This window comes from Rhineura floridana, chromosome 3, assembly GCF_030035675.1.
Source record: "Rhineura floridana isolate rRhiFlo1 chromosome 3, rRhiFlo1.hap2, whole genome shotgun sequence".
NCBI lineage: Eukaryota > Metazoa > Chordata > Lepidosauria > Squamata > Rhineuridae > Rhineura > Rhineura floridana.
The window spans coordinates 14,057,645-14,084,167 of NC_084482.1; the positions used below are offsets into that span (position 1 = coordinate 14,057,645).

Sequence of the window (26,523 nt, forward strand, 5' to 3'; positions counted from 1 at the left end):
TCCTCCAAACTCTTTTGGTACTCCTGCTTTGGTTCACAGCTGCTTATGTGCTGGATACTCCCATATCTTTTGTAGCTAACCTCCACTGGAAGTGGTCTATTATCTGTCGTCTGTGGATGTACCTGAGAGCAGTAGAGCTTTGCCTTAGGAGGCACAAATTAGGTAAAGCAGTACTATTTCTTTTGGTGAGGGAGAATACAAGGTTTCAGTTGCATAACCTTTTCATCAGCCACAATGGAAAGGGAGATATGCTGTACTATACACAGTGTGGAGACATAACAGGTAGTGTTAAGTGAATTCCACTTGCTTTGATTTGGAATCAGTTCGACATTTGAAAGCTTTTTTGGACCATACTTGGAGACAAGCTTGTTTGTTCTCCTGCACCGTTGGCACATACACACTAACAGCACAATGCATGTGCACATTATCACATTGCCCTATGGGAATAGTAGTTTGGTTTGGTACCACATGCATGACTGAAGTTGTGCGAGATGCTGCCCTTTTGTGATTAATTGCTGGCAAGTGTGTAGCCCAAGGATGAGACTTGTGATTCCCTCTAGACTTAGTTCGGTATGATGATGGGTTCAGAGCAGAATGCATTTATTTTATTTATTTATTTTATTTATTAAACTTGTATACCGCTCCATAGCCGCTCTGGGCGGTTTACAATAACTAAAAACAATTTAAAATACATCTTTTAAAAACAATTTAAAACACAATTTAAAAATTTAAAACAATATAGAACACATGCTAAAATGCTTGGGAGAAGAGGAGAGTCTTGACCTGGCGCCGAAAAGATAACAGTGTTGGTGCCAGGCACACCTCATCAGAAAGATCATTCCATAATTTGGAGGCCACCGCTGAGAAGGCCCTCTCCCTTGTTGCCATTCTCCGAGCTTCCCTCAGAGTAGGCACCTGGAGGAGGGCCTTTGATCTTTAATGTAGTGTATGGGTAGGTTCGTATTGGGAGAGGTGTTCCATCAGGTATTGTGGTCCCAAGCCGTGTAAGGCTTTATAGGACAATACCAGCACCTTGAATCGAGCTCGGAAACATAAAGGCAGCCAGTGCAAGCGGGCCAGAATCAGTTTTATATGTTCGGACCATCTGGTCCCTGTTACCAATCTGGCCACTGCATTTTGCACAAGCTGGAGTTTCCGAACCGTCTTCAAAGGCAACCCTACGTAGAGTGCATTGCAGTAATCTAATTTAGAGGTTACCAGAGCATGGACAACTGAAGCCAGGTTATCCCTGTCCAGATAGGGACGTAGTTGGGCCACCAACTTAAGCTGGTAGAAGGTACTCCGTGCCACTGAGGCTACCTGAGCCTCAAGTGACAGAGATGATTCTAGGAGAACCCCCAAGCTACGACCCTGCTCCTTCAGGGGGAGTGCAACCCCATCCAGGACAGGTTGGACATCCACCATCCAGTCAGAACCACTCACTAGCAGCATTTTAGTCTTGTCTGGATTGAGCCTCAGTTTATTAGCCCTCATCCAGTCCATTGTCACAGCCAGGCACTGGTTCAGCACATTGACAGCCTCACCTGAAGAAGATGAAAAGGAGAAATAGAGCTGCGTGTCATCAGCATACTGATGGCAACGCACTCCAAAGCTCCGGATGACCACACCCAATGGTTCCATGTAGATGTCGAACAGCATGGGGGACAGAAGGGACCCCTGCGGAACCCCATACTGGAGAGTCCAGGGTGCCGAGCAATGTTCCCCAAGCACCACCTTCTGGAGGTGACCTGCCATGTAGGAGTGGAACCACTGAAATGCAGTACCTCCCACTCCCAACTCAGCCAGTCTCCCCAGAAGGACACCATGGTCGATGGTATTGAAAGCCGCTGAGAGATCAAGGAGAATCAACAGAGTCACACTCCCCGTCTCTCTCCCGACAAAGGTCATCATACAGGGCGACCTAGGCTGTTTCTGTGCCACAACCAGGCCTGAAACCCGACTGAAATGGATCCAGATAATCGGTCTCATCCAAGAGTGTCTGGAGCTGGCCTGCAACCACTCGTTCAAGGACCTTGCCCAGGAATGGAACATTTGCTACCCGCCTATAGTTATTAAGATTTTCTGGGTCCAGGGAGGGTCTCTTCAGGAGTGGTCTCACTACCGCCTCTTTCAGGCAGCCAGGGACCACCCCCTCTTGCAGAGAGGCATTAATCACCTTCCTGGCCCAGCCGGCTGTTCCATCCCTGCTAGCTTTTATTAGTTAAGAAGGGCAAGGATCCAGCACAGAAGTGGTTGCACGAACCTGTCCAAGCACCTTGTCAACGTCCTCAAGCTACACCAACTGAAACTCATCCAAGAAATCAGGACAAGGCTGTGCTCTGGATACCTCGCTTGATTCACCTGCTATAACATTGGAGTCTAAGTCCTGGCAGATGCTAAAGATTTTATCCTGGAAGTGCCTAGCAAATTCATTACAGCGGGCCTCAGATGGTTCTACCATGTCCCTGGGGCCAGAGTGTAATAGCCCCCGGACAATTCTGAAGAGCTCCACTGGGCTGCAGATTGATGATTTGATAGTGGCAGCAAAATATTGTTTTTTTGCTGCCCTCACTGCCCCTAAATACAGCTTACCATAGGCACTTACTAGTGTATAATTGCATCCACTAGGAGTTTGTCTCGATCTGCACTCAAGCCGTCTCTGATATTGTTTCATCACTCTCAACTCTGGGGTATACCATGGAGCCGTACGAGGTCTACACAGGAGAGGGTGCTCAGGAGCAATCATGTCAACCGCCCAGATCATTTCTGTATTCCACAGCTCGACCAGGGTTTCGACAGGAGCGCCAGCCCTATCAGCCGGAAAACTCCCCAGAGCCCTTTGGAAACCATGTGGATCCATTAGTCTCTGGGGGCGGACCAACTTAATAGGTCCCCCACCCTGGCAGAGGGGAAAAGCCACTGTAAGTCTAAACTTCAGCAAGCAGTGATCTGGCCGTGACAGAGGGACTGATGTAAGGCTCCCCACATTCAGATCAACTCCATGTCCAGATGCAAAAACCAAATCTAGAGTATGCCCTGCTACATGTGTTGGGCCAATGGCATACTGGGACAGTCCCATGGTTGTCATGGAGACCATGAAATCCTGAGCCGCCACGGATAAGGTGGCCTCGGCATGGATGTTGACATCCCCCAGAACCAACAGTCTGGGGGATCTCAACAGTACACCCGAGACCACCTCCGTCAGCTCAGCTAGGGAGTCTGTTGGGCAGCGGGGTGGGCGGTACACCAACAGAATCCCCAGTCTGTCCCGCTGACCCAACATAAGGTGCAAACACTCCAGACGAGTAGTCACATGGACAGGGTGCTTGCAGAGGGAGATGGAACTCCTATAGACCACAGCAACCCCCCTCCCCTGACCCTCAGGTCTACCCTGATGCTGGACTTGGTACCCAGGCCGGCATAGTTGGGAGAGACTGACTTCTCCCTGCTCACCCACCCAGGTCTCGGTTATGCATACCAGATCGGCTGCCTCATCCACAATTAAATCATGAATGAGGGAGATCTTATTATGCACCGATCTGGTGTTTAGGAGCAGCATCCAGATGCCTGAAAGCTGGCTGATAGGGCAACCAACAAACCTGCGGGTGTGGGGAGGACCGGAACAAGGCACAGTCATTAACTGCCTGGGCTGTGTTCCCCTTACCTGGCAAGTTCTCCTCACGCCATATCTCCCTCTACCCGTCACTACGCTAATTGGGCCCCCCTCAAATCTCCCCAGTTGGCTCTGAGTCCTCTCTCCCAGGCACATGACTCAAGACCCACAAAAAGGCAGGCAAAGCATTGATCATTCAGAGATGATGCAGACTGGTTAAATTATCCACTCGGATGCCTGAACTGCTGAATGTTGATCATATGTGTTCAGAAAGTTGCTTAACATTGCAACCCTAAGAAAAACTGCTGGGGGAAATGCTTAATTCATAATATAGTCAAACATTATCAGCTGGACAGATTTATATACTGCATCAGAAAACTACCTGAGTACCATTGCCAGCTTCCATAGCTTTATTTCAGTGCCTTTTTAAAAAATACGAGTCATCCATTATATCTTACTGGTCATTAATTATGGCACCATTAGCACCATACCAGTGCTTCCAGGAGAGAAAAAAGGGCACAATAAATAGCATCATTTAGTCTTTGCTCCTACATGCAGAAGAAGTAAAGGAGATGGCCGTCCACCATCAAGCAGCTGGAAAAAGTAATACTGAAAAGAAACTGGAACTCTACATAAATCAACCTGCACTGGACAATGGCTAAGCCACCCAGGAATTAGTAAAAAATAAAATGTTTAGATGACATTTCAGAACCACGCATAGAACCTTTGGGAAACTGCAGGAAGAGCTCTCATAGGGCAAGCATGGACAGGCACTGATGCATCAGAACACTACTTTGACTACAGGCCAAATAGAACCAGTCAGAATAATAATGCTAAGGGGCTAGTGATGAAGGGGGTAATGTTCAGTACCATATTACAGTTGGCCACCTGCCTAGCAGCTAAAATGAAGTAACATCTCTCCCCTACCCTGCCCATCTCCAGTGTGTGGCTTAAGAAACGTTCTGAGAAACTCGTACTGTAAATCTTATTTGGGCCCCTCCAGACTGCTGTTTTATTGTGGTTGTATTCTAAAACATGTTCTTGACACAATAATAGTGCATTTAGTGGTTGATTTATTCTGCTTTAGCTTGTTCTGTGATGCTTCCCCAATGCTACCACGTTATTGCTCTCCAGAGGGATTACAGTGCAACAAAAGTGGGACAAAAATAATCCAGAAAATTTGTGGTATAAAAAGTTACAAAATGTAGCAGGGAGATGCAGGATATGCACTGATTGGAAATGAAGCAGTGTGACTGCCCCAAAACTTGTGCAGGCGTGGACAGTATTGAAAGCGGTTTCGCGTGTGACTCCTTTGATAGCAGCTTGAGCACAAATCATGAATGCACACTAAAAAAGGACGTCTGGAGGGAGCCTTAGTCTACTCTCCTGCCTCTGCATAGCCAAATATTTGCTTCTAGAACACCCTCCATCTGGTGCTGTCCAGGTGTTACTGGATGTTTCAAAGAAGCACTGTAATGTGATTAAGACCCTGCCCTCCTCTTGAGTTTGGAGCTGGGGAAGGAGTTAGTGAGTCGCCCTTGAGCTTCCACTCTGTTTCAGAGGTGATCTAACTAGGGCTGAATAATAGAAGAAGCCCCCCCAGGTTCACCATCTCTTTCGCAGCTGACCAAATTTTAGGAAGCTAGCAGAATTCTCCACAAAAATTGCCAGGTTTACTATTTGCTGTGCCACTGGAACAGTCCTTTTTTTCTTTTTAAACAAAATTATTTTAGTACTGCCACCTGCGGTACTTCAGCAGGCCACCAGCTGAAGAACCATTCCTCTACCAATGCCTCAGGCATAGCATTATTCCAGAGCATTCTGGGGAAAAGGATGACAACTATCACTGGCTTGGGAGGGATGGGGTCCCTGTAGCTAGGGAAGGTCATGTCAGAAATGAGACCCTGTCTTCCTGCATGTCAGGGGAACAGTTGGGATGTGGCAGTCACAAATTGTGGCTGGCTATAATAAAGGCCAGTTGAAATGGTAGACTTCTGTTGGTGGTGAAAGTGTGTACTTCCTCCCTGGAGACCCAAAGACAGAGGTCTCCATAGCAACCAGCAAAACAACCATGTCTAGATTTGGTCTTCACCTGTGGAGCTGAGCTCACGCTATCCTAAAGGAAGGAGAGAGTATTTGGCATCCCCTCCTTTTTGTCAACACATCCACCGCTGGCATGGAAATGCTGCTGGACAGCACAAAACAGAACTCCCTTCCTGGTACTGTTCCGCTGTCAGCTCCCCAGGGCCTTAAGGGTAATGGTACTATCTTCCAGGGCTATGCAGGGTATTCCAGAACAAAACAGTAAGTCAGTTTCTGAGTGACAAGTGAGTCCTTGTTGAAGACATAAGATGGGGAACTAGTGGCCCTCTAGATGTTTCTGGACTACAACTTCCATCATCCCTCTTCACCATGCTGGCTGGGGTTGAAGGGAGTTGGAGCCCAACAGCAGCTGGAGAGCAACAGGGCTCTTATCTCTGATCTAGTCCAGCTACCTCTTTTGCAAGTGGCCAACCAGAGGATTCTGGGAAATTCACAAACAGGAAGTGAAGGCCAAATCTCCTTGTCTCCTTGCAACTTGGCTCTGAACTGGTAGGTTATTTTTAGCTATCACAGCTACTAGCTGTTGATAGACCTATTAATGAGCTATGCATGTCTCCACTTTACCAGGTTATCCATGGTGCATCACCCTCTAATGGTAGACTTGGTCTTTGACAGCTACAGAAACCAAAATGTATGGAGACCCTGTGAATAGGGTTTTCATGAGGCTGAGTGGCAGTGACTGGCCCAAGGTCACCCAGTGAGCCTCATGGCTATGTAGGGATTCGAACCCTGGTCTTCCAGGTTGTAGTTCTGATATGGCAGCTACCAAAGTAATGCAAATTTTAGATGCCGCATGCACAGTAAGAAGTGTGGGATTCTTGGCTTGTTCACCACTTACTACCACCTGGGCCTTGGGTGTTATGCCACTTTCCTTTCCACTGGAATCAGCTATTCCAGGGATAGGGGACCTATCGTTCCCCAGATGGTGCTGGACTCCAACTCCCATCAGTCTCTGTCACTATGGCCAATGTTCAGGGGTGATAGGAATTGTAGTTCAACAACATATGGAGGGCCACAGGTTATAACAATCTGAAGTGAAAAAAGGCAAGAGTATGTTCTTTGCTTGGAGAGGAGGATGTAGTCACCACATTATTATTGTTACTTATTCAATTTATATCCTGCTCTTCCAGGAGCCCAGGGTGGCAAACAAAACACTAAAAACACTCTAAAACACCTTAAGTAGACTTTAAAATATATTAAAACATAACATCTTAAAAAGCAATTTTAGCTTTATTCCTCTGAAGGCTACTAGAGTACAGTCTTCCTCGTTCCTTTCCAGCATGCCTCTTTGGAGTGTACTTGTGTACATAATAAATTTGTGAATGGTACTGAGCAGAAGTTGTGCCGTTCCTACGAGTATGATGCAATCTGGGAAGTCCCCAGTTCCGGTTTCACCATGGCAACAAATGAACAGGATGGCTTTTAACAAGCTGCAACCTCTAAGCTGCAACCCTTTATTGGGAGAAAACTAGAGTGACCAGCAACAAAATGTTGCAGCATGGAGTGCCCCTGGTCAGGATATTCCATTCACTCTCCTCCCAGTTTTCCAACCATCCCCCAAATAGTCAACATTCTGGGCCCATCGAGCATGTTCAGTCCTCATTGCATTGTTTTAGGGTCTCGTTTCAATTTCCCCCCTACTTTTTGTGCTTCTGTGAACTTTGGGGCTCCCCCCAACCCTGCCAGTGCCTCCCTATGGTCTGTGGATGGTGGTGTTTTGACTACATAAGGGCCAGCACTTTGAGAATTGAGCTGGCTATTATGATAATGGGGAACCCCACCACCATTGTTGCAGCAAACAGATCCTTGAAGACAAGGAAATTGGGGTCAGAAACCAGGTCAGAAACCACGTGCAGCTAGCAAAAGGAGTCCTGTTGCCCTGCAGCTACAGGAAACTGGCAGAGAATAAAATTGCAAGCCAAGATCCAAACGCTGGAGATGGGATCTGTGCAATCTATACACTTTATTGGAGCCTTGGGTATTCAAGGGCAATGGCTCAGGCTGCAAGCTCAATTGTACCTCATGAGCAGCCTTTCCCAACCAGTGTGCCTCCAGATGTTGTTGGACCACAACTCCCATCAGCCTCAGCCAGCATTGCCAATGGTCAGGAAAGATGGGAATTGTGGTCCAACATCTGGAGGCACACTGGTTGGGAAAGGCTGCTCATGAGAGTTCATGCAATCTTTGTTTCTCTGAAGATGGAGCCCAGATCTCAGACCTTGTGTGAGATTTGCTGGAGCCAATCAGTTGCAGTGTAGAACAGAACAAGCAACATTTTGGACAGAGAGCTGCTGGCCCAGACCCTCCTCCACAATGGTGGGAGGGAGGTTGTACAGGAAACTCGAGGGCAGAGACAGGGGATCTGGGGCCCACCAGATGTTGTTGGAGTCCAACTCCCATCAATCCCAGCAAGCATAGCCAATGGTTAGGGATTATGGGAGTTGTAGTCCAATGTTACCTGGAGGGCAACAGCTACCCCAGACATGCTCTCGAGCTTGTAATTTATAGAGACAGGAGTGTGGTTCTCAATGTGATAAATGGTGCCTCAAGAACAGGACCCTGAGTTCCTTAGCTCCACAGGAAGGAGGAACCAATGGCTTGTCAGCAGGAGTGAGATGCAAGCACTAGAATACTCAGGGCTTTGAGTTGTGGGGTGTAATGAGAGCCCATGCTGCTGACAGGATATACAGACTCCTGTGCATAACAGTGTAAATGTGTTAGGCCGCAGGAGTGCATAGAAGTCTGATCCTACTTTTATACACGTAATAGTATTTACATGCCATTCTTGTGTCTTTAGCTATAAATCAATCAGAAATACAAGCTGCTGAAACAATGGAGGCTACCATGCTTAAGGGTGCCAATGATCCTCTAGTACGTTTTCTAGAGCAGACAAAGCCTTATGTAGAGGGTATGTTAGAAGTTTGTACTAACATGGAAATGCCCCACCTGGTGAAGCTCTGTGTTGGCAGGTGGGCAGCTGGGTTTGCTTTCCTGGGTAGCAGCTAAGTGTTGCTTTCTGCTGCTGGGGACTTGTCTAGCAAAAGGGAAGCATGCAAACTTTGTTAGGAATGGTTTTGGGAAGAGGCAACGCAGCCTATATGTTTCACTGAATCCTCCCTCCTAAAAGGAGTGCTCCCCTTCAGGCTTCCAGCAAGGCACTCGTTCCAAGTAGTGTTCTGTGTTTGTGTTCCATCAGTCATTCTACACTATGTGGCTTACTAAGCATGCTCAGTCTTCACTGGACTGACTTTTGTCAGTGGGTGTGGGTTGCCCCCTCAGTTTTTATAACTATATATTGATTGTACTTCTGCAAACCTTGGCACTCCCCCAAGCATTCTGCTTAACTCCCTGAAGTTTCTTCTAGCCCCGTCCTGTGGGCATGCACTACCTGAGTTTGCTAATGAGTTTGTTTACAGAAAGCCCTCCCCAGTGAAGAGTGTCTGTCTCCATCGCTATTAACTTTCAGGAGGGATTTGAAAACATTCCTGTTTACCCAGGCATTTGGTGGCTGAAGGGGACTGCTCCTAGCAACCTGAAGCTCACTGATGAAAGAATGTTTTTAAGCTGTGTTTTATAATACTTTAACTGTGTTTTACAACATTTTCAGCTGTGTTTTGGAATGTTTTAAACTGTTTTTAGTATGTTTTTCTTTTTTCTTGTTAAATTGTTTTGTTTATGTTTGCCACAGGCTCCTTTGGGAAGAGGATTAGGATAACAACAACAACAACAATAGATGCTGATAATGATAAACAGACACCACCTACATCTAACTAATCCCTGCTTAGAGGAGGAAAACAGTGCCGTATGCATTTTTGAGGGGTATGGATGTAATTCTAAACTGGCAGGAAGAATGTGGGTGTGTTTCTCACCAACTGTCCACAACGTGGGCTGCATAGAGATGTGATGGGGAAAGCATCAAGAAAGCCTTCTCCTGGAATGGGAGAACTGGCTACCAGTGATTCTGAGTCATTTGGAGGCAGGGGGAGGTACATCAGTGGACCCAGTGGAAATGCTGTTGAGTGAAATCTCGTACAAAAGTGCCTGCAGCCAATAACAGGATGAGCAAAGCCCATGTGAACTTCTAGGGAAGTCTCGGAAGCCAAGCACCGCTTGCCTTGCACCACAGGAACTTGTTTGCCTTGTTTGTGAGATCCTCCAAGGTGGTGACCTCATCTCTTGGCGAGGTTCCCAGTTCTTTCTCGCTCTTCCCCAGTTCTGAGGCTGCTTTGTTGCGAGAGAAGCTTGCCTCTGTGTTTTTGTTGTGTAGCTCTGGAATGGAAACCACCAGCCACACAGAAAGCCATGGAGCAGTTCCAAGGAGGAAATTCTCAACCAGATCTCCCTCCCTATGGTAGCCACTCCCACCACAGTAGAATGTGCTGGGCCTCAGTTCGGAAAGGACAGTACCACCCAACCTGTCAGAAGGATTGAAGAAGCCTTCTTTAGCAGACATGGCCTCGGTGGAAGACCCCGTGGGGAGGCTTCAGGAAGAGGTGTCCTGTTCCATCTGCTTGGAGTATCTCAGGGACCCAGTGACCATCGAGTGTGGCCACAACTTCTGTTATGCTTGCATTTCCAACTACTGCGAACGTGGAGCCAGTACTGTGACCGGGCTAGCTCTTTGCCCGCAGTGCCGGGCCAGTTTCTTGCTTAGCAGCTCACGCCCCAACAAACAACTGGCCAACATTGTGGAGGGCATTGAGCAGCTGGCTCTGCAGCCGAGCAGAGGCCCTGGCGAGGCCTTGTGCGAGAGGCACGGCAAGAAGCTGCGGCTTTTCTGCCAAGACGATGGCGAGCCTATTTGCCTGGTGTGTGACAAATCCCGAGAGCATCGAGATCACACAGTCCTGCCCATTGAGGAGGCTGCTCATGACTACAAGGTGAGCCTGTGTCTTCTTGATTCTTAATTGTCTGGCTGGTCAATTGACCGTAATAAATCTAATAGAATAGATTCTTAATTGTGAGCTTAGTTAGATCTGAGTGGGGGGTGGCAAGCAGCCATGTAGGTTTGCTCATGTTTTTGCTGCACCATTCATGTTTATAACGGGATGGGGTCTAATCTGAGCATCAGCGAAGACAAGCAGAGGAGGGAAATTCTAAACCATGGCCCATCGGCTTAGGCGCTCTCCTCCTGCCACCGCAGCCTAGGAAAAATAGAGCCCAGGTGGCAGGCGTTGAGGAGGTAAAGCGGGGAGGCATCAACTTTGCTTACTTACATGTGCTTTTAAAAAAAAGAAGTGATGTTATTTATTTAATTAAAAGATGCATAGCCCATCCTTCATTAATACTAATACCAGGGTGGGATCCAACAACAAATTAGAACCAACCCTTAAGTAAACAACAAAAACCAGTTCTTAAAAACAAAGACATCTAAAAACAACTAAACAGTGGAGAAGGCTGCAACAGCCATCTGTTAAAAACCTAAAAAGCCTGAGTAAAATGGGTGTGTCTTCACTTGACATCAAAATAACAACACCGACACCTGATGCACTTGTAATGAAGGGGTGACTAACCCCTGGCCTTGGGGGCTGTTGTGGCCTCAAAGCAAATCTTTCTGACCTCACCCCTATCCCCTCCAAGGTGCCACCAATTTTGATGATGATGATGAGAAAAAGCAAATAATAATAATAGACACGGACGGTGCTTGATAACCCCCCCTCCTCAGCTGACCCACACGGATCTGCGTGCCCTGCGTGTGATGTATATGTGTGTTAGTGTGTGTGGTAGCCACTCTCACTTTTGGTCACAACACTGGCATATGACCCCCACAGAAGACTGGCCTTTGTGCCAAAAATGGCTAGCTACCCCTGCTGTGTAAGGGGAGGGTATTTTACAATGTGGGCACTGCCGTGAAGAAGGCTTTCTCCTACCTCACCAACGAACTAGTCTCCTCCAATAGCAAAAGGTGAAGAAGAGCTCCCTCCACGGATCTTAAAGCATGGTCAGATAGATATAGTGAGAGGCACTCTTAACCACTCCCTGGCTTTATATGTGAATGGCAGCTGCTATCACATCCACACTGGCCCTTAAGGAGATGTGAACCTTCCTAAGAAAATGTACAATGCTTATAAAACACACGTAAAAGCACACAAGCACATGCAACTCATGTTGCTTTCCTTAAAATCCAGCAAAAGTTTTGCCCAAGGAATGATCTCCACCTTTGTTTTAGATTGGGGTGGCTAACCTGTGGTCCTCCATGTGCTTTTGGATTCCAGCTCTCATCAGCCCCAGCCAACATGGCCAATGGTCAGGAATGATGGGAATTGGAGTCCAAAAACTGGAAGGGCCACAGGTTAGTCACCCTTGCATTAAGCACAATGTGATGATAGCTTGGACAAGTGCAGAATACTCCTGAGAAAATTCACTAATCCTAACAAAGAGTTTTTCTTCTACCCTACTTTTGTAGAACGCTTAGAGCAGCTTAGGTGGGGCTTCCTGTTGGCTTTCTAACCGGGCACTTACCTTCAAAATTGCTACAGCATCAGGTGCTCCGAGACTACAAGTCAGATTCTGCCAATCTAATGGAAACCCTTTTGGCTTCTCCTGAAATTCAAGATATTTCCACTATCAACCCCCCCCCCCAATTCCCTTCCAATTTTTAAAAAGTGCTATCCAGATGCTCTCTTGCATTTTTAGGATGAGCTCTGATGTAAATAGCTGGAGCCTAGCACCTCCACGGAAACCACAGTAAATCAGAAGGATCCGTCCTACTGGCTCTTATCTACCCTGGGAGAGCAGCTATTGCTCTCTTCCCCCAGTAGCCTTTGCTGCAACCTGAGATCCTTTTGTTATGGGCAGGATCTCACCTAATTTAAGTCTGCACAATGCCTCCACCTCTCTCTTTCATATGACTATTACAAGCTACACACTGGTTTGTTTGTTTTTAGTCTGGCACGGCCAGTGCTTGACTTACAGAAATTCACAAGTGCCACTCTCCACTCTTCCCAACTGAGTCCTCCCTCTTTCCTGTACCCTTTTAAAACAATTGACATCCAAGGCTCCCTCTAGTCCAGCCTTTCCCAACTAGTGGGCCACCAGATGTTGTTGGGCCACAACTCCGATCAGCCTCAGCCAGCATTGCCAACAGTCAGGAAAGATGGGAATTGTGGTCCAACAACATCTGGTGGCCCACTAGTTGGGAAACACTGCTCTAGTCTATCCCCTGTAATTCAGGCACAGGAAAACCCTATCTCTTTCCCCCCAGCCTGAACCAAATTCTTCTCCTTTTGCTTAATATCTACCTTGAAGACAAGTTCTTATATTTGAAAGTTTGCTCAATACTTTGGGACGTTTTTGCTGGTCCTAAATTAAAGATATATGCTACTGCAGGCATGGGGAACCTTTGGCCCTCCAGATGTTGCTGAATGACAACTCCCATCAGCCCCAGCTAGAAAGGCCAATGGTCAAGGCTGATGGAAGCTGGAGTCCAACAACATCCGGAGGGCCATAGCTTCTCCACCCGTGTTGCTGTTACTTTCAGTAAATAAATACACTTTAGGACGTAAAAATAATACTCTGAATGAGAGAACCAATGCTTCTGTGGTTTTAAAGGAATTGTTTCAACAAGCCCAAAAATGACTGTTCCTTCATTAATTTAATACCACAACTGGACGGCATCATTTTTGTGTGTGCAGCTCTTGAGCAATTTCTCTGAAACTGTGTGGTTTGAAACATGTCGGGATTCAATTTCGATCTTGGGGTTGCCAACATATTATTTTTCCAATTGGCTCTGTCCCTGTCCATTTAGCAACCCAGCCTGACATGTGGAAACCCAGCAGGTGAAGGTTTCCTGGTAGAGACAGAGAATGGGAAAAGAGTCACTTGTTTAATTTCTACGTGCCAGTTGCTGGAGCAGTGAGTTTTGCAGGGGAAAGACAACAACTCTATTTGGCACAGTACATTAAGCTTGCTTCCACACCCATTCAGTTCTTTCTCTCTCGTATATTCTTGTCATGGTTGTTTTGTCTGCAGCAGCGAAGAGGGAAGGATCGTACCTTGGCACAATAAAAAATAAAGTGTTGACTGTACAGAGCTGGACAGACCAATGATCTGGCTCGGTATAAGGTTTGGAAAAAAGTGGCTGCGACAGAAAACTCCCCACCCCCCCAGCTTTATTGCTGGAGGTGTAGGAGAGGCAAGGAGAAGATGCTGTGGTCCAGATGGGGAGGCCATACAGGCTGCATCCAGCCTGCAGGCCACCAGGTCCCCAGCCCACTCTATGTGGACACTTGGTAGAGAAGGTTCTGGCCTCCGGAGGGGGGAAGAACTCTGACTCTACAGCCATTGCTGCCTTAGCGTGGTGTCCTGGAGGGAAGCTGCTGAACTCCCCCCTAGGTGTGTGTGCTTCCTCTCCTAGATTAAGCTCCAGGAAGCTGTGGATGTTCTCAGGAACGTTCTGGGGGAAGCGTCAAAGCTGGAAGCACAAGAGGCGGAGAAAACAGCTCGGTGGAAGGTAAGTGCCTAATTAAAACTTTGTTGAGGGGCACCATGGACTGCTGTAGCAGCTAGTCTGTCGGGTGTTGAAATAGCAAGGCTGTGTGCCCTTTAAAACAGGGAACATCTGGCAATCCAGGACAGTAAAGCCTGATTCTCCTACACTTGAAGGATCGTCAGCATAATAATTGGCCTCAAAAAGGGATTTTAAAATGTAACCCCTGTCCCCAAACAATCTGTGCTACTTCATACTCCACAGTTGTATTCATACATAATGATAAATCATGGCTTATAATGGAAATGATTATGCACTCCCCTCTCCTCTTACCTAATCTTTAACTGTGGTTTGCTTCAAATAAAACAACTTCAAACCATGGATTATTACAACAAACCACAGTTAAGATTAACCATAGTTTAGGGTTCAGAGAGAATGCTGAACTATGGTTAATCAGAAGTGCAAACGTTTTAAATCTTTTCCTTGCAGCTGTGCAGAAGCCTGGAAGGGGGGGGAGATGCTGTTTATCATGATGTCCAGCTATTCTCCTATAATAAATGGACTGGTTGTTCTGTGACATTTCACACACACCCATTGTGTGTGTGTGGTGTTTTTTGTTTGTTTTGTAACTTGAAGAGTTTCACTAAATCAGCAAGGGGGGGTCAAAATGAATGGGGGGAAATGCTGCATGATGAAAATTCTAGTTTAACAATGCAGTAGTTACTTTATTTATTTATTGTACTTATATACCACCCAGAGCCGAAGGTCTCTGGGCGGTTTACAGTAACTAAAAACATTAAAACAAATATACAAATTTAAGAACACATCTTTTAAAAACAATTTAAAACACAATGTAAAAATATAAAACAATCGAAAACATGCTAAAATGCCTGGGAGAAGAGGAAACTCTTGACTTGGTGCTGAAAAGATAACAGTATTGGCGCCAGGCACACCTTGTCAAGAAAAGTATTCCATAATTTGGGGGCCACCACTGAGAAGACCCTCTCCCTTGTTGCCACCCTCCGAGCTTCCCTCGGAGTAGGCACCTGGAGGAGGGCCTTTGATCTTGAACGTAGTGTATGGGTGGCTTCGTATTGGGAGAGGTGTTCCATCAGGTATTGTGGTCCCAAGCCACTTTATGTGGATGATGCACAGTTAAGAGGAGGGAGAGTTAATAAGTCAGTCTTGATTTTTTAAAATTTAAAATTAATAACTTCAGAATTATCTGCAAGATTCAATAGGAATTCAGTAGGAATTAGAAGATTATCTGCAAGATTCAATATGAATTAACATTGGAGGTCACAATTTATTACAGATCCTGGATACCTTCCCTGTGTAGTGACACACTTTGTAATCAATAATCCTTAATAGAAATCTGTATTGTTTATTGATTTGGTATCCTTATCAAATACATTTCTCCCTCCACCCCAACTATGACTAAAATTAGGTCTCTTTGACCCCACTATCTAATTAGTCAAGTAGTTTTTGAAAGTGTAGGAGTGCTGAGTGGCTCATCCTAAACACAGATTGGAGTCGGCATAGTGAATCTGTCTATTTCCAGTTCGTGTTACTTTCATGTGTTTCTATTCATAATTCAGTTGTTTTCACATTTATCTTTTTTTAAAAAAATCATCTTAAAATATGTAATGTGTGTTGTGATAAATTTAAATTGCCAAAAACTGCATTGTGCAACATTAGAAGAAGTGCGGAAATTGGCAGATTGCTAAATTCCAGTCCTCACATTAGTCTCAGAGCTGCAGATCAGGTCATTTTATTTAACTAGGAATTTACACAGATCAAATCCCTCAAATTATCCATGGATTGGAGAGGTCGAACCAACATTGTGGGCAATTGGTGGTGGTGAGTTGATATGCAGTGGAGCACACAACATTCTTGTATGACGAAGACAACTTTTGTTTATGGCACACTTAGACAAGCAGCTGACACACCCTCTTCCCAAAAAGGGTAGTTGCTCTATCTTTGTTTACCTGTGGAGGACACTGCATGGACCTGACACCAGTAACGCATTTTTCTGTGGCTTGGATTGGACCATTGGTCTCACCTGAAGGGTGATTTTCCTATGAGTACGGACATCACGTCTCCTTCCGCTGTGATGGCCGGACTCATAGGGAAAATGTGAAGATCTCTGGAGCACTCTTCAAGCATGTTTTGCTTTGTGGTTTAAAGTGCCACGTAGCAGATGGGGTAGACTAGTGCCACTGCAGACACCTATTTTACCATGTATTTTATCGTGCTTTATTGTACGCCGCCTAGAGTGGCCATTGGCCAGATAGGCGGCCTATAAATTAAAGTTTATTTATTTATTTATTTATGTCATGAAAATAAGAGACATGACATTTGCCCTCAAGGAACCTCAGCTCAGTGGTAGAGCACATGCTTTACATGCAGACATTTCCTGGTTCCATCCCTGGCATCTCCAGGTAGTGCTGGTAAAAACACTTATCTGAAACCCTAGAGAGAAACTACCAGTCAGTGCTGGGTCGGACGAACCAATGGCCTGACTCAGTCAGTCTACTGCAGCTTCCTCAAGCACCAGAACTTTGTGAAGGCTCCTTGGGCTCTGCTACCATCTTGTGGCCGGCTTAGACCACTGTATGGTCAACAACTGTTTCAACGGGTTTGGGGGAGGGCAGTGTAGGGTTGCCTGCTTTTTTGTTTTTAACTGGCCCTTTCTGCTGTGCTTTTTAACAGAAGCCTGGTGTGTGTGAGGAGAGAAGTACTGGGAAAAGCTCCACTATCTAATTTTCTGTGTCTCCTGCTGGTGTTTTAAAAGGCACAGGAGGAGGAGGCCCACAGGTGACAAAGAACGTGTGATGGAATTCTGAATCCTGTAAGGGCCATGGGCATCATTTTCTGCACATGCGTTTGCCCGTCCCCACCCCGGTGCCTTTTACAACCCAGAATGTAATTGAATCAGCAGGAAGCTATTCCGCTCCAGTGGTTGGGAAAGACCCACAATTGCCCAATCTGTTGCTTAAGTTCTCTTGATTTCTAAAACAGAATACAAAGGGCTCAAAGGCTGCCGGAGAATCTTCACTTTTGATCCTACATTTGTGAGGAGCTGCTGTTGTGGTTACTTGAGAGGGGGGGCAGGGGGATAGATACTCTGCACTTTCTCAGAGGCACTTGATCTTCATTCACATGGTTGTTAGCCCAGTTGCACAAGGACCCACTGCTTGGGCAGTGGGAGGGATGGACAGCTTCTAGGTACTGTTTATAGAGGCCTCCTCAGATCCATCCTTTCCTTTCTCAGTCTCAGTTTCTGCAGAATATGGGAACACAACTGCAGGGTGAAAGAAGGTGTCTGGCAAGTCAGCTCTGAGAAACACTGTTTAATTTTTTATTTTTTTTTAAAGCACACAACTGCATGGTTACAACCAAAGGGATTAGAGGCAGGAAATCCCTTAGCCATGCAGGATAGTAGAGATGTAATGGACTTGTACTGGCAAGTTCACAGTTGCCAGCTTTTGAATATGTAGCTATGTTGTTAATAGCGGTTTACTATTCAGGCCTTGAAATGGAAATGGACTGCTTTCAAGTTGATCCCGACCTATGGCTGCCCTACGAATAGGGTTTTCATGGTAAGCAGTATTCAGAGGGGAGTTACCATTGCCTCCCTCTGAGGTTAGTCCTCCCCAGCTGGCTAGGGCCTGCCTAGCTTGCTACAGCAGCATCAGCCAGCCCCTTCCTTGTCTGCAAGTGCCAGCTGGGGAGCAACTGGGCTCCTTGGGACTATGCCGCTTGCCCAGGGCTGCCCAGATGGCAAGGCACATAACCCCTGAGCCACTCACTGTGGGGGTGATCTTTAGCAGGCCCTTGACACCCAGGAGACACAGGATTTGAACTCACAGACTCTGGACTCCCAGCCAGGCTCCCCACTGCAATACCAGCTGTTATTCAGGCATTGAAAAATGGAAATGGACTGCCTTCAAGTCGATCCAGACTTATGGCTACCCTATGAATAGGGTTTTCATGGTAAGCAGTATTCAGAGGGGGTTTACCATTGCCTCCCTCTGAGGCTAGTCCTCCACAGCTTGCCACAGCTGCACAAGCCAGCCCCTTCCTTGTCCACAACTGCCAGCTGGGGGGCAACTGGGCTCCTTGGGACTATGCAGCTTGCCCACAGCTGCACAGATGGCAGGGCACATAACCCCTGAGTCACTCGCTGTGGGGATAATCTTTAGCTGGCCCTTGACACCCAGGAGACACGAGTGGGGATTTGAACTCACAGAGTCTGGACTCCCAGCCAGGCTCTCCTCCCCACTGTGCTATACTGTGCTGTGCTAATTATTCAGGCATTAGCAAGTGATAATATTGTGAGACTGGGGGGGTTAGAGAAGTCTGGCTCAGCACATCCCTTTATTAGGCAAATATAAGTGATATGTTGCCATGGGAACTAAATAGTTGGCCAATTGCTTCTTGATACAGAACTATTTTGGGGGTGTTCTGAATGAGAAAAAAACCATCAGAGAAGTGAGCAGTCTCCTGCCCCTCCTCAGCTAAAGATGTAATCCAGGTATCTTGTATATTTGTTTTTAATGTTTTTAGTTACTGTAAACTGCCCAGAGAGCTTCGACTATGGGACGGTATATAAATACAATAAATAAATAAAATCTCGGTGAAGAAAAACTGCAATTTGAGGCTGAGAAAAGAGATAGAAAACTCAGTTTTGAACTCTGTAAGGCAGGAGTAGCCAATGTAATACCCTCCAGATGTTAGTGGACTATAACTCCCATCATTCATTGACCACGATGGCTGAGGTTGATGGGAATTGTAGTCCACCAACACCTGGAGGGCAACATACTGGTGTTAAGGAAGGACATGCGAAATATGCAGACATAGAGTCTAAGAGATAGTCTTGATGTTTCCACTTTGTCCTTCCCCCTGTACCCCTTTACCTCCTTTCATATGCCCCAAAGCTATGACAGTTAGCAATTGCTTCTTTTGTATTTTATGACGTGAACCGATATTGTAAACTTTGGGGTAAGCCTATATAAACCCTTGAACACCAATAAACGAGGTTCCCATGCTGACCTGCTTCGGCTGTAAGTATTGGGTCCCCTTTGCAAAGGTTTTTGTCTTGTATCATTTGATCTCTGATAGTGGGTTTCATTTGCACTCAGCTCCGCACTCTTCCCGGGTGTAATAAGCGAGTTGGGGTTGACAGGGCGGCTTGCGTGTTGGGTTTGGACCTAACACTGGCTACCCTTAGTGATTTTGGCTGTCTATTGGAGCGTTGCACCACCAAGGCTCAAAGTGTATATCTGTAAATAAACACAAATATTGCAAAACACCAGTAATCTTACAGCCAAGCAGCACAGACAAAAGACATGAAATAGTATTACTAGCCCTAATATCAGTTAAGAATGTGCAATGAAGCCAGCGAGAACACAGAATCATAGAGTTGGAGGGTTCTATAAGGCTATCAAGTCCAACCCCCTCCTCAATGCAAGAATCCAAATTAAAGCATACCTGATAGATGGCTGTCCAGCTGCCTCTTGAAGGCCTACAGTGCTGAAGAGCCCACCACCTCCCTAGGTAATTGGTTTCATTCCCATACTGCTTTAACAGTTAAGAAGTTTTTCCTGATGTTCAACTGAAATCTGGCTTCCTCTAACTTGAGCCCATTATTCCATGTTGTGCACTTTGGGGTAATCGAGAGAGAGAGATCCTGGCCCTCCTCTGTGTGACAACCTTTCATGTACTATCATATCTCCCCTCAGTCTTCTCTTCTCCAGGCTAAACATGCCCAGTTCTTTCAGTCTCCCCTCATAGGGCTTTGTTTCCAGTCCCAATCATCCTTGTTGCCCTCCTCTGAACCCCAATCATCCTTGTTGCCCTCCTCTGAACCTGTTCCAGTTTTTCTGCATCCTTTTTAAAGCTCGAAGCCTAACCAGTGCTGAATAAAGGGGAACCAATACCTCATGCAATTTGGAAACTATACTTTTGTTAATGCAGCCTAAAATGGCATTTGCCTTTTTTGCAGCCACATCTCACTGTTGGCTCATATTCACCTTGTGATCAACAACAATCCCAAGATCCTTCTCGCATGTAGTATTGCTTAGCCAAGTATCCTGCATCTTATAACTGTGCACTTGCTTTCTTTATCCTAGGTGTAGAACTTTGCACTTATCCCTGTTAAATTTCAGCCCAATGCTCCAGCCTAAAGATCTCTTTGAATTTTGTTTCTGTCTTCTAAGGTATTAGCTATCTCTCCCAATTTTATATCATCTGCAAATTTGACATGCATTCCCTACACCTCCTCATCCAAGTCATTAATAAAAATGTTGAAGAGCACTGGGCCCAGGACCGAGCCCTGCGGTACCCCACTTGTTACCTCCCCCCAATTTGAGAAGGAACCATTGATAAGTACTCTCTGAGGAATTTTGATAATTGTTTGATGGATTTTAATGAGTGTGGAGGGAATTTCAGGTGTGTTCCTGAATGGTTTCCCTTTTAGATGGGGCAGGCAAACTATTTATAAATAGTTAGCGGAAGAAAAATATTCAGGGCAGACCATATGTTATCTCCAGTTATCAGAGGAAGCAAAGCTTTGCATACCAGTCACTGGTAGGGATGGGGGAAGGAATTCAGTCTGGTTTACATTTTAATGCTCATCTGTCTAATTTGCATTTCCTGAAACAAACCCAAACACAGCCATCCTTTGAAATTCGCACTTCTAATTTTGTGATGCAGTTCTCCAGCCGTACAATGTGTACAATGTGCATATATTAGGGAGAAATAAAATGCATATATTAGTGAAACTTACATACAAAATGCATTATATTAGGGCATACAAAAATGTGCATATCGGTGGGAATGCACACTAAAATGCTGACAACTTTTTGTAAGGCCTTTTTCTAAATTACAAACGGTTGCAGAAATGTGCAGAACTGAACTTAAGACTGGGAAAATGAGACACGGAAACTGACAGATCCATCCACTGGTAGTCACTTGGGGAGCAAGAGTGGGAGAGTGCTCTTCCCATTATGGCAATGTCTGCTTGTGAGCTTCTCATAGATGTCTAGTTGGCTACTGTGGGAAGAGAATACTGGACTGGATGGGCCTTTGGTTTGATCCAGCAGGGCTCCTCTCATGTTCTTCAGCAGTCCAATGCCCAATTCTGCTTTGTATGTATGTCCCCGGTAGGAGAAAGTGGAGGAACGTAAAGCGCTCGTTGTATCAGGGTTTGAAAGACGCCGCCAGGCAATGGCTGAAGAGGAGCAGCTGCTTTTGAGGCAGCTTCAGGATGAGGAGCAGGAAACACTGAAGAAGCTGCAGATAAACTGGGCCTTCCTGCTTGGGCAGTGTGCCGGGCTGCGGGATCTGATCTCGGAGATGGAGTGGAAATGCCAGCAGCCAGCTGCCTCCTTCCTCAAGGTGAGATTCTCCAGAATGGCAACTGAAAAGGGCTCCTGCGCATTCAACTTATTTCTCTTTCACTTCCCCATGGAGCTCAGACTGTCTGTGTGGTCCTTCTCTCCTCCTGTCCCACAACAGCCCTGGGAGGTTGAGAGACAGTGGCTGGCCTATGGTCGCGCAGTGATCTTCAAGGCTGAGTGAGGATTGAACCTGGGTTTCTCAAATCCTAGTCCAGCACTCTTAACCGCTGCACCATGCTGGGTCTCAGCTGGGCAGAAGAGGTGTGAAGGATGTTGTGCAAGGCTGACAGTGCGACAACTTCTTGATGGGAAGTAACAAATAGTCAAAGATACCACAAGAGTAAAATTCACTCTGCAGTTTGCAGTTATGTAAAAAGGAAGGCACATCTTTCCTTAGTGCTTAATTTTATGCAAATTGAGTTTTATGCAAATTGGGATGGGGGCCAGGAGCAGTGCAGGACTCTGACACTCTGGAGATCTTAGGCAATTTCAGCAGACATCACCATTCGGCAATGTCATAGCCATTAAGAACTAGAAGCATGCTGTTTTAAAAAATGGAAATGAATTCTCAGGAAGCTGAATTCTGTATCCAGTGATACATTCTCTGCTTTTTCTGAGCTCCTGTGCATTGCACACAGCCCTGAGTCCACGTTTCCAGTGACTTGTAAAGTGCCATCTTATGTCTATATGAAGGAGGCTGAATTATAGACAAATGGAGGTCTTGCAAGATTTGGATTCATCCAACCTTTTCTTCAACATCATGTGTGCTGCAGAAACGGGTGCATTAATAACATACTGTGGAATTCTGAATTAGAGATCGCATTCGGTATAACATGGTATTAATAAAGCAGCAGTAATGCTGGTACTCACAGGCTCCTTAAGCAATGTTCAGAAGTCAGTATCGAAGAGTCTCTGGGCATTGACAGGTTTCTCTTTTCTCCTTCCTAGGATGTGAAAGTCACCTTGACCAGGTCAGTTATGCTATATCTTTATTGTAGCCCAATCCTATGCATGCTTACTTAGAAATAAGTCCCACTGTAGTTCATTGGGGCCTGCTCCCAGGCAGGTGAGGGGTCATAAAACTGTACCTTTGGCTTTTGGGGATAATTATTGACACATTCTCCCTAGGAGTGAGGGTATATCTCTGCAGGAACCCCAGCCCATCCTGCTGGATCTACAAGAGTCATATGACGTTCCTGGGCAGATGGAGTCACTCCAAAGATACAGAGGTAAATGAGAGAGGATGCAAAGCTGCATTAGGCATGTGAACTTGGTAGCAAATGGAACAGATTCTTCTCAGGACCTGCTTGCCATGCATTATCTATGGCTTTTAGTTTTGAGTTCTCTGAACTTAACTTGGTGGGATCAATCAACTAAGCTTTAATCACAGATTAAAATGAGCTCCTCCATTTAATTTAATTGATGAGGGTGGTGACGAGAAAAGACTTAGGGACTCTTGAATTACTGTTGCCCTACAGCTGTGCTGAACCCTCCCTCTCTGCCTCTGGGTTTGATGAAGCAGAAACTGAAAGATGGATTTTCATTCTAGCCTGTAGCCAAAGTTTGCAGATATTTTTTCCCGTTCAGAATGACACTTTGGTTGCTTTGAGCCATGAAGAACTACAAGCAACTGAAGCTTAGAGTGCCAACAGTGCATATTTTAAACATGATGCTCCTATGCACCAGCTTATTTAGGAGGGTGGAAGGAAATGCCATTTTTGTGGTCACTTCCATTTTATTTATTTATTTGTTATTTATATCCCGCCCTTCCTCCCAGTAGGAGCCCAGGGGGGCAATTAAATGATTCATTAAATCATTAGGAGTCATAAGCCCTTGCTGGTCTAGTGCAAATCATTTGGAGATATAGTTGAAGATCTCAACTTACCTTCTGCCCACCCCACTACTAAAACCCCATTTCATATACTCTGCATGAAACTTCAGTGCCGAGCGCATGAACATGCTTCCACCATGGACAGCCCTACCACCAGTTGTGTGGGGTTGGGTGAGATCATTTGGTGACAACAGCATTGGGTGGTGGTGATTGTTCTTAAACTCACTTCCCTGAGCATCTTCTTCGCTCCAAGTTAGAACCCTAAGCACAACTCACATTTACACAGAATGCTTTGGAAGGAACCATAAGTAAGCTTTGGAGGGGACTGCCTGACTCCCTGTGTTCCATCTTGATCACCGAGATCTTCTGATGGGGCCCTCTTAGTGGTTCCTCACACCCCTGAGGTTCAGTTGGCTGCCACCAGGAACCGAACCTTTAGTGTGGCAGGTCCTGCCCTGTGGAACTCCCTACCAATAGAGGTTCGGCAAGAACCATCCCTTCTTTCTTTCAGGCATCTCCTGAAAACCGAACATTTTTAAACAGGCCTTTTAATATGAATTTTCTTGTCCGACCAATGTGGTACTTACGGATGCTTTTCTAATTGTTTTAACTATGTTTTTATTTTTTCAAAATTCTGTCATGTTTTCCACAAGCTTTGCATGTGGAAGGTTTCTTGATCAATCCCTGACATCACTAGCTGAATGATGTCTTGGTGAACAGGAGACAGGAAAGACCCTGCCTGACATCCTATAGCATGGGGAAGCCAATGTGCAGCCCTCCAGGTCTTCTTGGACTAACATTTCCACCACTGCCACTGGGGCTGCCTTGGGGCTGATGGGAGTTGTAGTCCAGAGACAGCTGGAGGACACCATGTAGGCTGTAACTCTCCTAAACAGCCACCACAAGTCCAATCCTAGATTAGGTGACAAGTAGTCTGACCTGGTATAGTTTGTCTACATTTCCTCATGCTTCTATCCTGCCCTTCCTCCCAATGGGAGCACAAGACAGCTAACAGTACAGTATCACATACATGGGAGTCCACCATGGTAAAAATGTTACATCTTAAGTAGGTATGTAAGCAGAATAAAAACAGCAGAGAGTAAAACTCTTAGAATAATCATTTTTTAAAAGCCAGTTACATCCTAAAGGCCACAGCAAACAGAAAAATTGCTGAAATGTGGCCAACGTGAGGGACATCATAATGTCATATGAGAGAGTTCGGAGGCTGCCACTGAGAATGCCCCATCACACATCGCTACCTGCCCAGCAGAAGCTAAAGCTGGCACAAACAAGTAGGGCTTCCACAGCAGACCTTAATAGTCGGGCAGGTCAGTTGTAAGGCAGCTTCCTACCTTCACATGTTTTGTATGACTGCAGTAGCAGGGCTGACCGTGTCTCTTTCTGCCTTCAGTACCTGTGACCTTCGACCCTGACACAGCGAATCCCTACCTGCTTCTATCTGAGGACCTGCTCAGTGTGCAAGTTGTGGATCGGAAGCAACATCTGCCCAACAGCCTGTCCCGCTTTGAGACATGCACTTGCCTGCTGGGTTGTGAGCAGTTCAAATCTGGGAGGCAGTACTGGGAAGTGTGTGTGGAGAACAAGACCAGCTGGACGCTAGGTGTGTGCAGAGAATCTGTGAGCCGCCAAGGTATCTTTACACCCTCGCCGGCAACAGGGTTCTGGACGGTGTGGCTGAGGAATGGAGACGAGTACGCAGCCCTCACTTCCCCTCTCACGGAACTAGTCCTGAGACCGAGGCCTGGAGTCATTGGCATCTTTCTGGACTATGATGCAGGAGAGGTCTCCTTCTATAACGCTGATAATGGGTCCCACATCTTTACCTTTGCAGACTCCTTCTCGGTAACCCTCCGGCCTTACTTCTATCCTGGGGTCCGGGCAGGAGGGCTCAATGATGCTCCACTCATCATCCAACCAGCACCCAACCAGATATCAGGAAAATCTTGCCCTTCCCACCAATGAGGCCTTTTCATGTTGCTAACTGTGGAACTCCCTGCCAGTGAATGGAAACAAAGTTGCATGCACTGAAGGATTAGATGAATCTGTGAAAAACACAACAGCACAGAGAGGAAGATCTGGAAGATGCATTCTGCATATGGGCAAGATCTAACTGATTTGCCAGATATGAGGCCCGCAAAGAATTTTCTTCCAGAGTTAGCTATTGACCCTGGGAAATTGTCTTACCTGAAGCATGTGGCTTGGTTTACTTTCTTGAGTCTTCTAGTACTATTTGCTCTGTAAGCACCTTTCTGCAGTACATCTCTTCACATGTGGAGTAAAATGCTTTACTACTCTTGCAGATGTAGCACAATGTGATCTGCAATGCATAGGTTCTTATCTTTGGGTCTGGTGGATGAAGGGTTGAGGTTCAGGGCAAACGGTTGGCTAGATGGATCGCAAGTCTGTTTCCTGCCATGTATATTATTTGGCTGGAATAATACATAAATCTGCTGATAGGAGATAAATGTGAATTATATACGAAGCAGGCTCTATACCAGAAATGATTTTTGTGTGTCTGCGTGTGATTCCCAAGCAAATTTTCCTAATTCAAATATATTTACAAACATCTTAGTTTGATTTCTACCCACTTATACTTTCCTATGTATGCAGTTTTTATAAATAATATGAAAATACTGAATTTGGCAAGTTGATGATTATATTAGTGCTTTAAACGGAAAGTTGTCAACAAGACACTAGATTTAACTTTAAACACATATCCCTCAAAAGTGAATTTCAGAAATGAAATCTGAAGACTTAGCACTTTGAAAAAAAAGAGAGATCAAATTCTGTGGGTGTGAGCCAGTCAGTTAAACACTATTAAGTCCCTTTTATCTGAATTAAAAAATTTCAGCACAACTGTAGGGATGTCTGCTCGGAAGCTAGTCCTACTGAGTTCCATGGGACTTACTCCTGGGTAAGAGGGTATAGGATGAAACATACGATTCAGTCTCTCATTAAAATCAACAGAACTTTTTAAATGCTTAACTGTGACTGAATCATGATCTAGCTACCTTTCTAATCACGCTTCCCACAGCTGTTTATGGAGCTCAGGCTTTCCCATCTCATTTTCATAGCAGCAGTACCACTGCTGTTGGATAGATCAGGCTTCAAGACTGACTGGCAC

The 26,523-nt window shown here is 45.8% G+C and overlaps 1 protein-coding gene across 2 annotated transcripts; it reads left to right on the forward strand.

The window, feature by feature from the left end:
* Positions 1-9,823: 9,823 nt before the first annotated feature.
* LOC133379396 (E3 ubiquitin-protein ligase TRIM58-like) lies at positions 9,824-26,019 on the forward strand. 2 transcript variants are annotated; one of them, XM_061614545.1, is made up of 7 exons: positions 9,824-10,596; positions 14,073-14,168; positions 17,675-17,746; positions 21,315-21,545; positions 22,496-22,518; positions 22,676-22,776; positions 24,790-26,019. In XM_061614545.1, the coding sequence occupies exons 1-7, from the start codon at positions 10,168-10,170 to the stop codon at positions 25,359-25,361; spliced, it is 1,524 nt and encodes a 507-aa protein (XP_061470529.1). In that variant the 5' UTR covers positions 9,824-10,167; the 3' UTR covers positions 25,362-26,019. The 2 variants fall into 2 exon arrangements, with proteins under 2 accessions (XP_061470529.1, XP_061470530.1); XM_061614546.1 differs by lacking the exon at positions 17,675-17,746 and having other exon boundaries at positions 9,825-10,596.
* The last annotated feature ends 504 nt before the right edge of the window (positions 26,020-26,523 follow it).

Coding starts and splice junctions, on each gene's coding strand:
- LOC133379396 (XM_061614545.1), top strand. CDS start 10,168: ATGGCCTCGGTGGAAGACCCCGTGGGGAGGCTTCAGGAAGAGGTGTCC. Junction 10,597..14,072: donor AGGCTGCTCATGACTACAAG/GTGAGCCTGTGT, acceptor TTCCTCTCCTAG/ATTAAGCTCCAGGAAGCTGT. Junction 22,777..24,789: donor GTCACTCCAAAGATACAGAG/GTAAATGAGAGA, acceptor TTCTGCCTTCAG/TACCTGTGACCTTCGACCCT.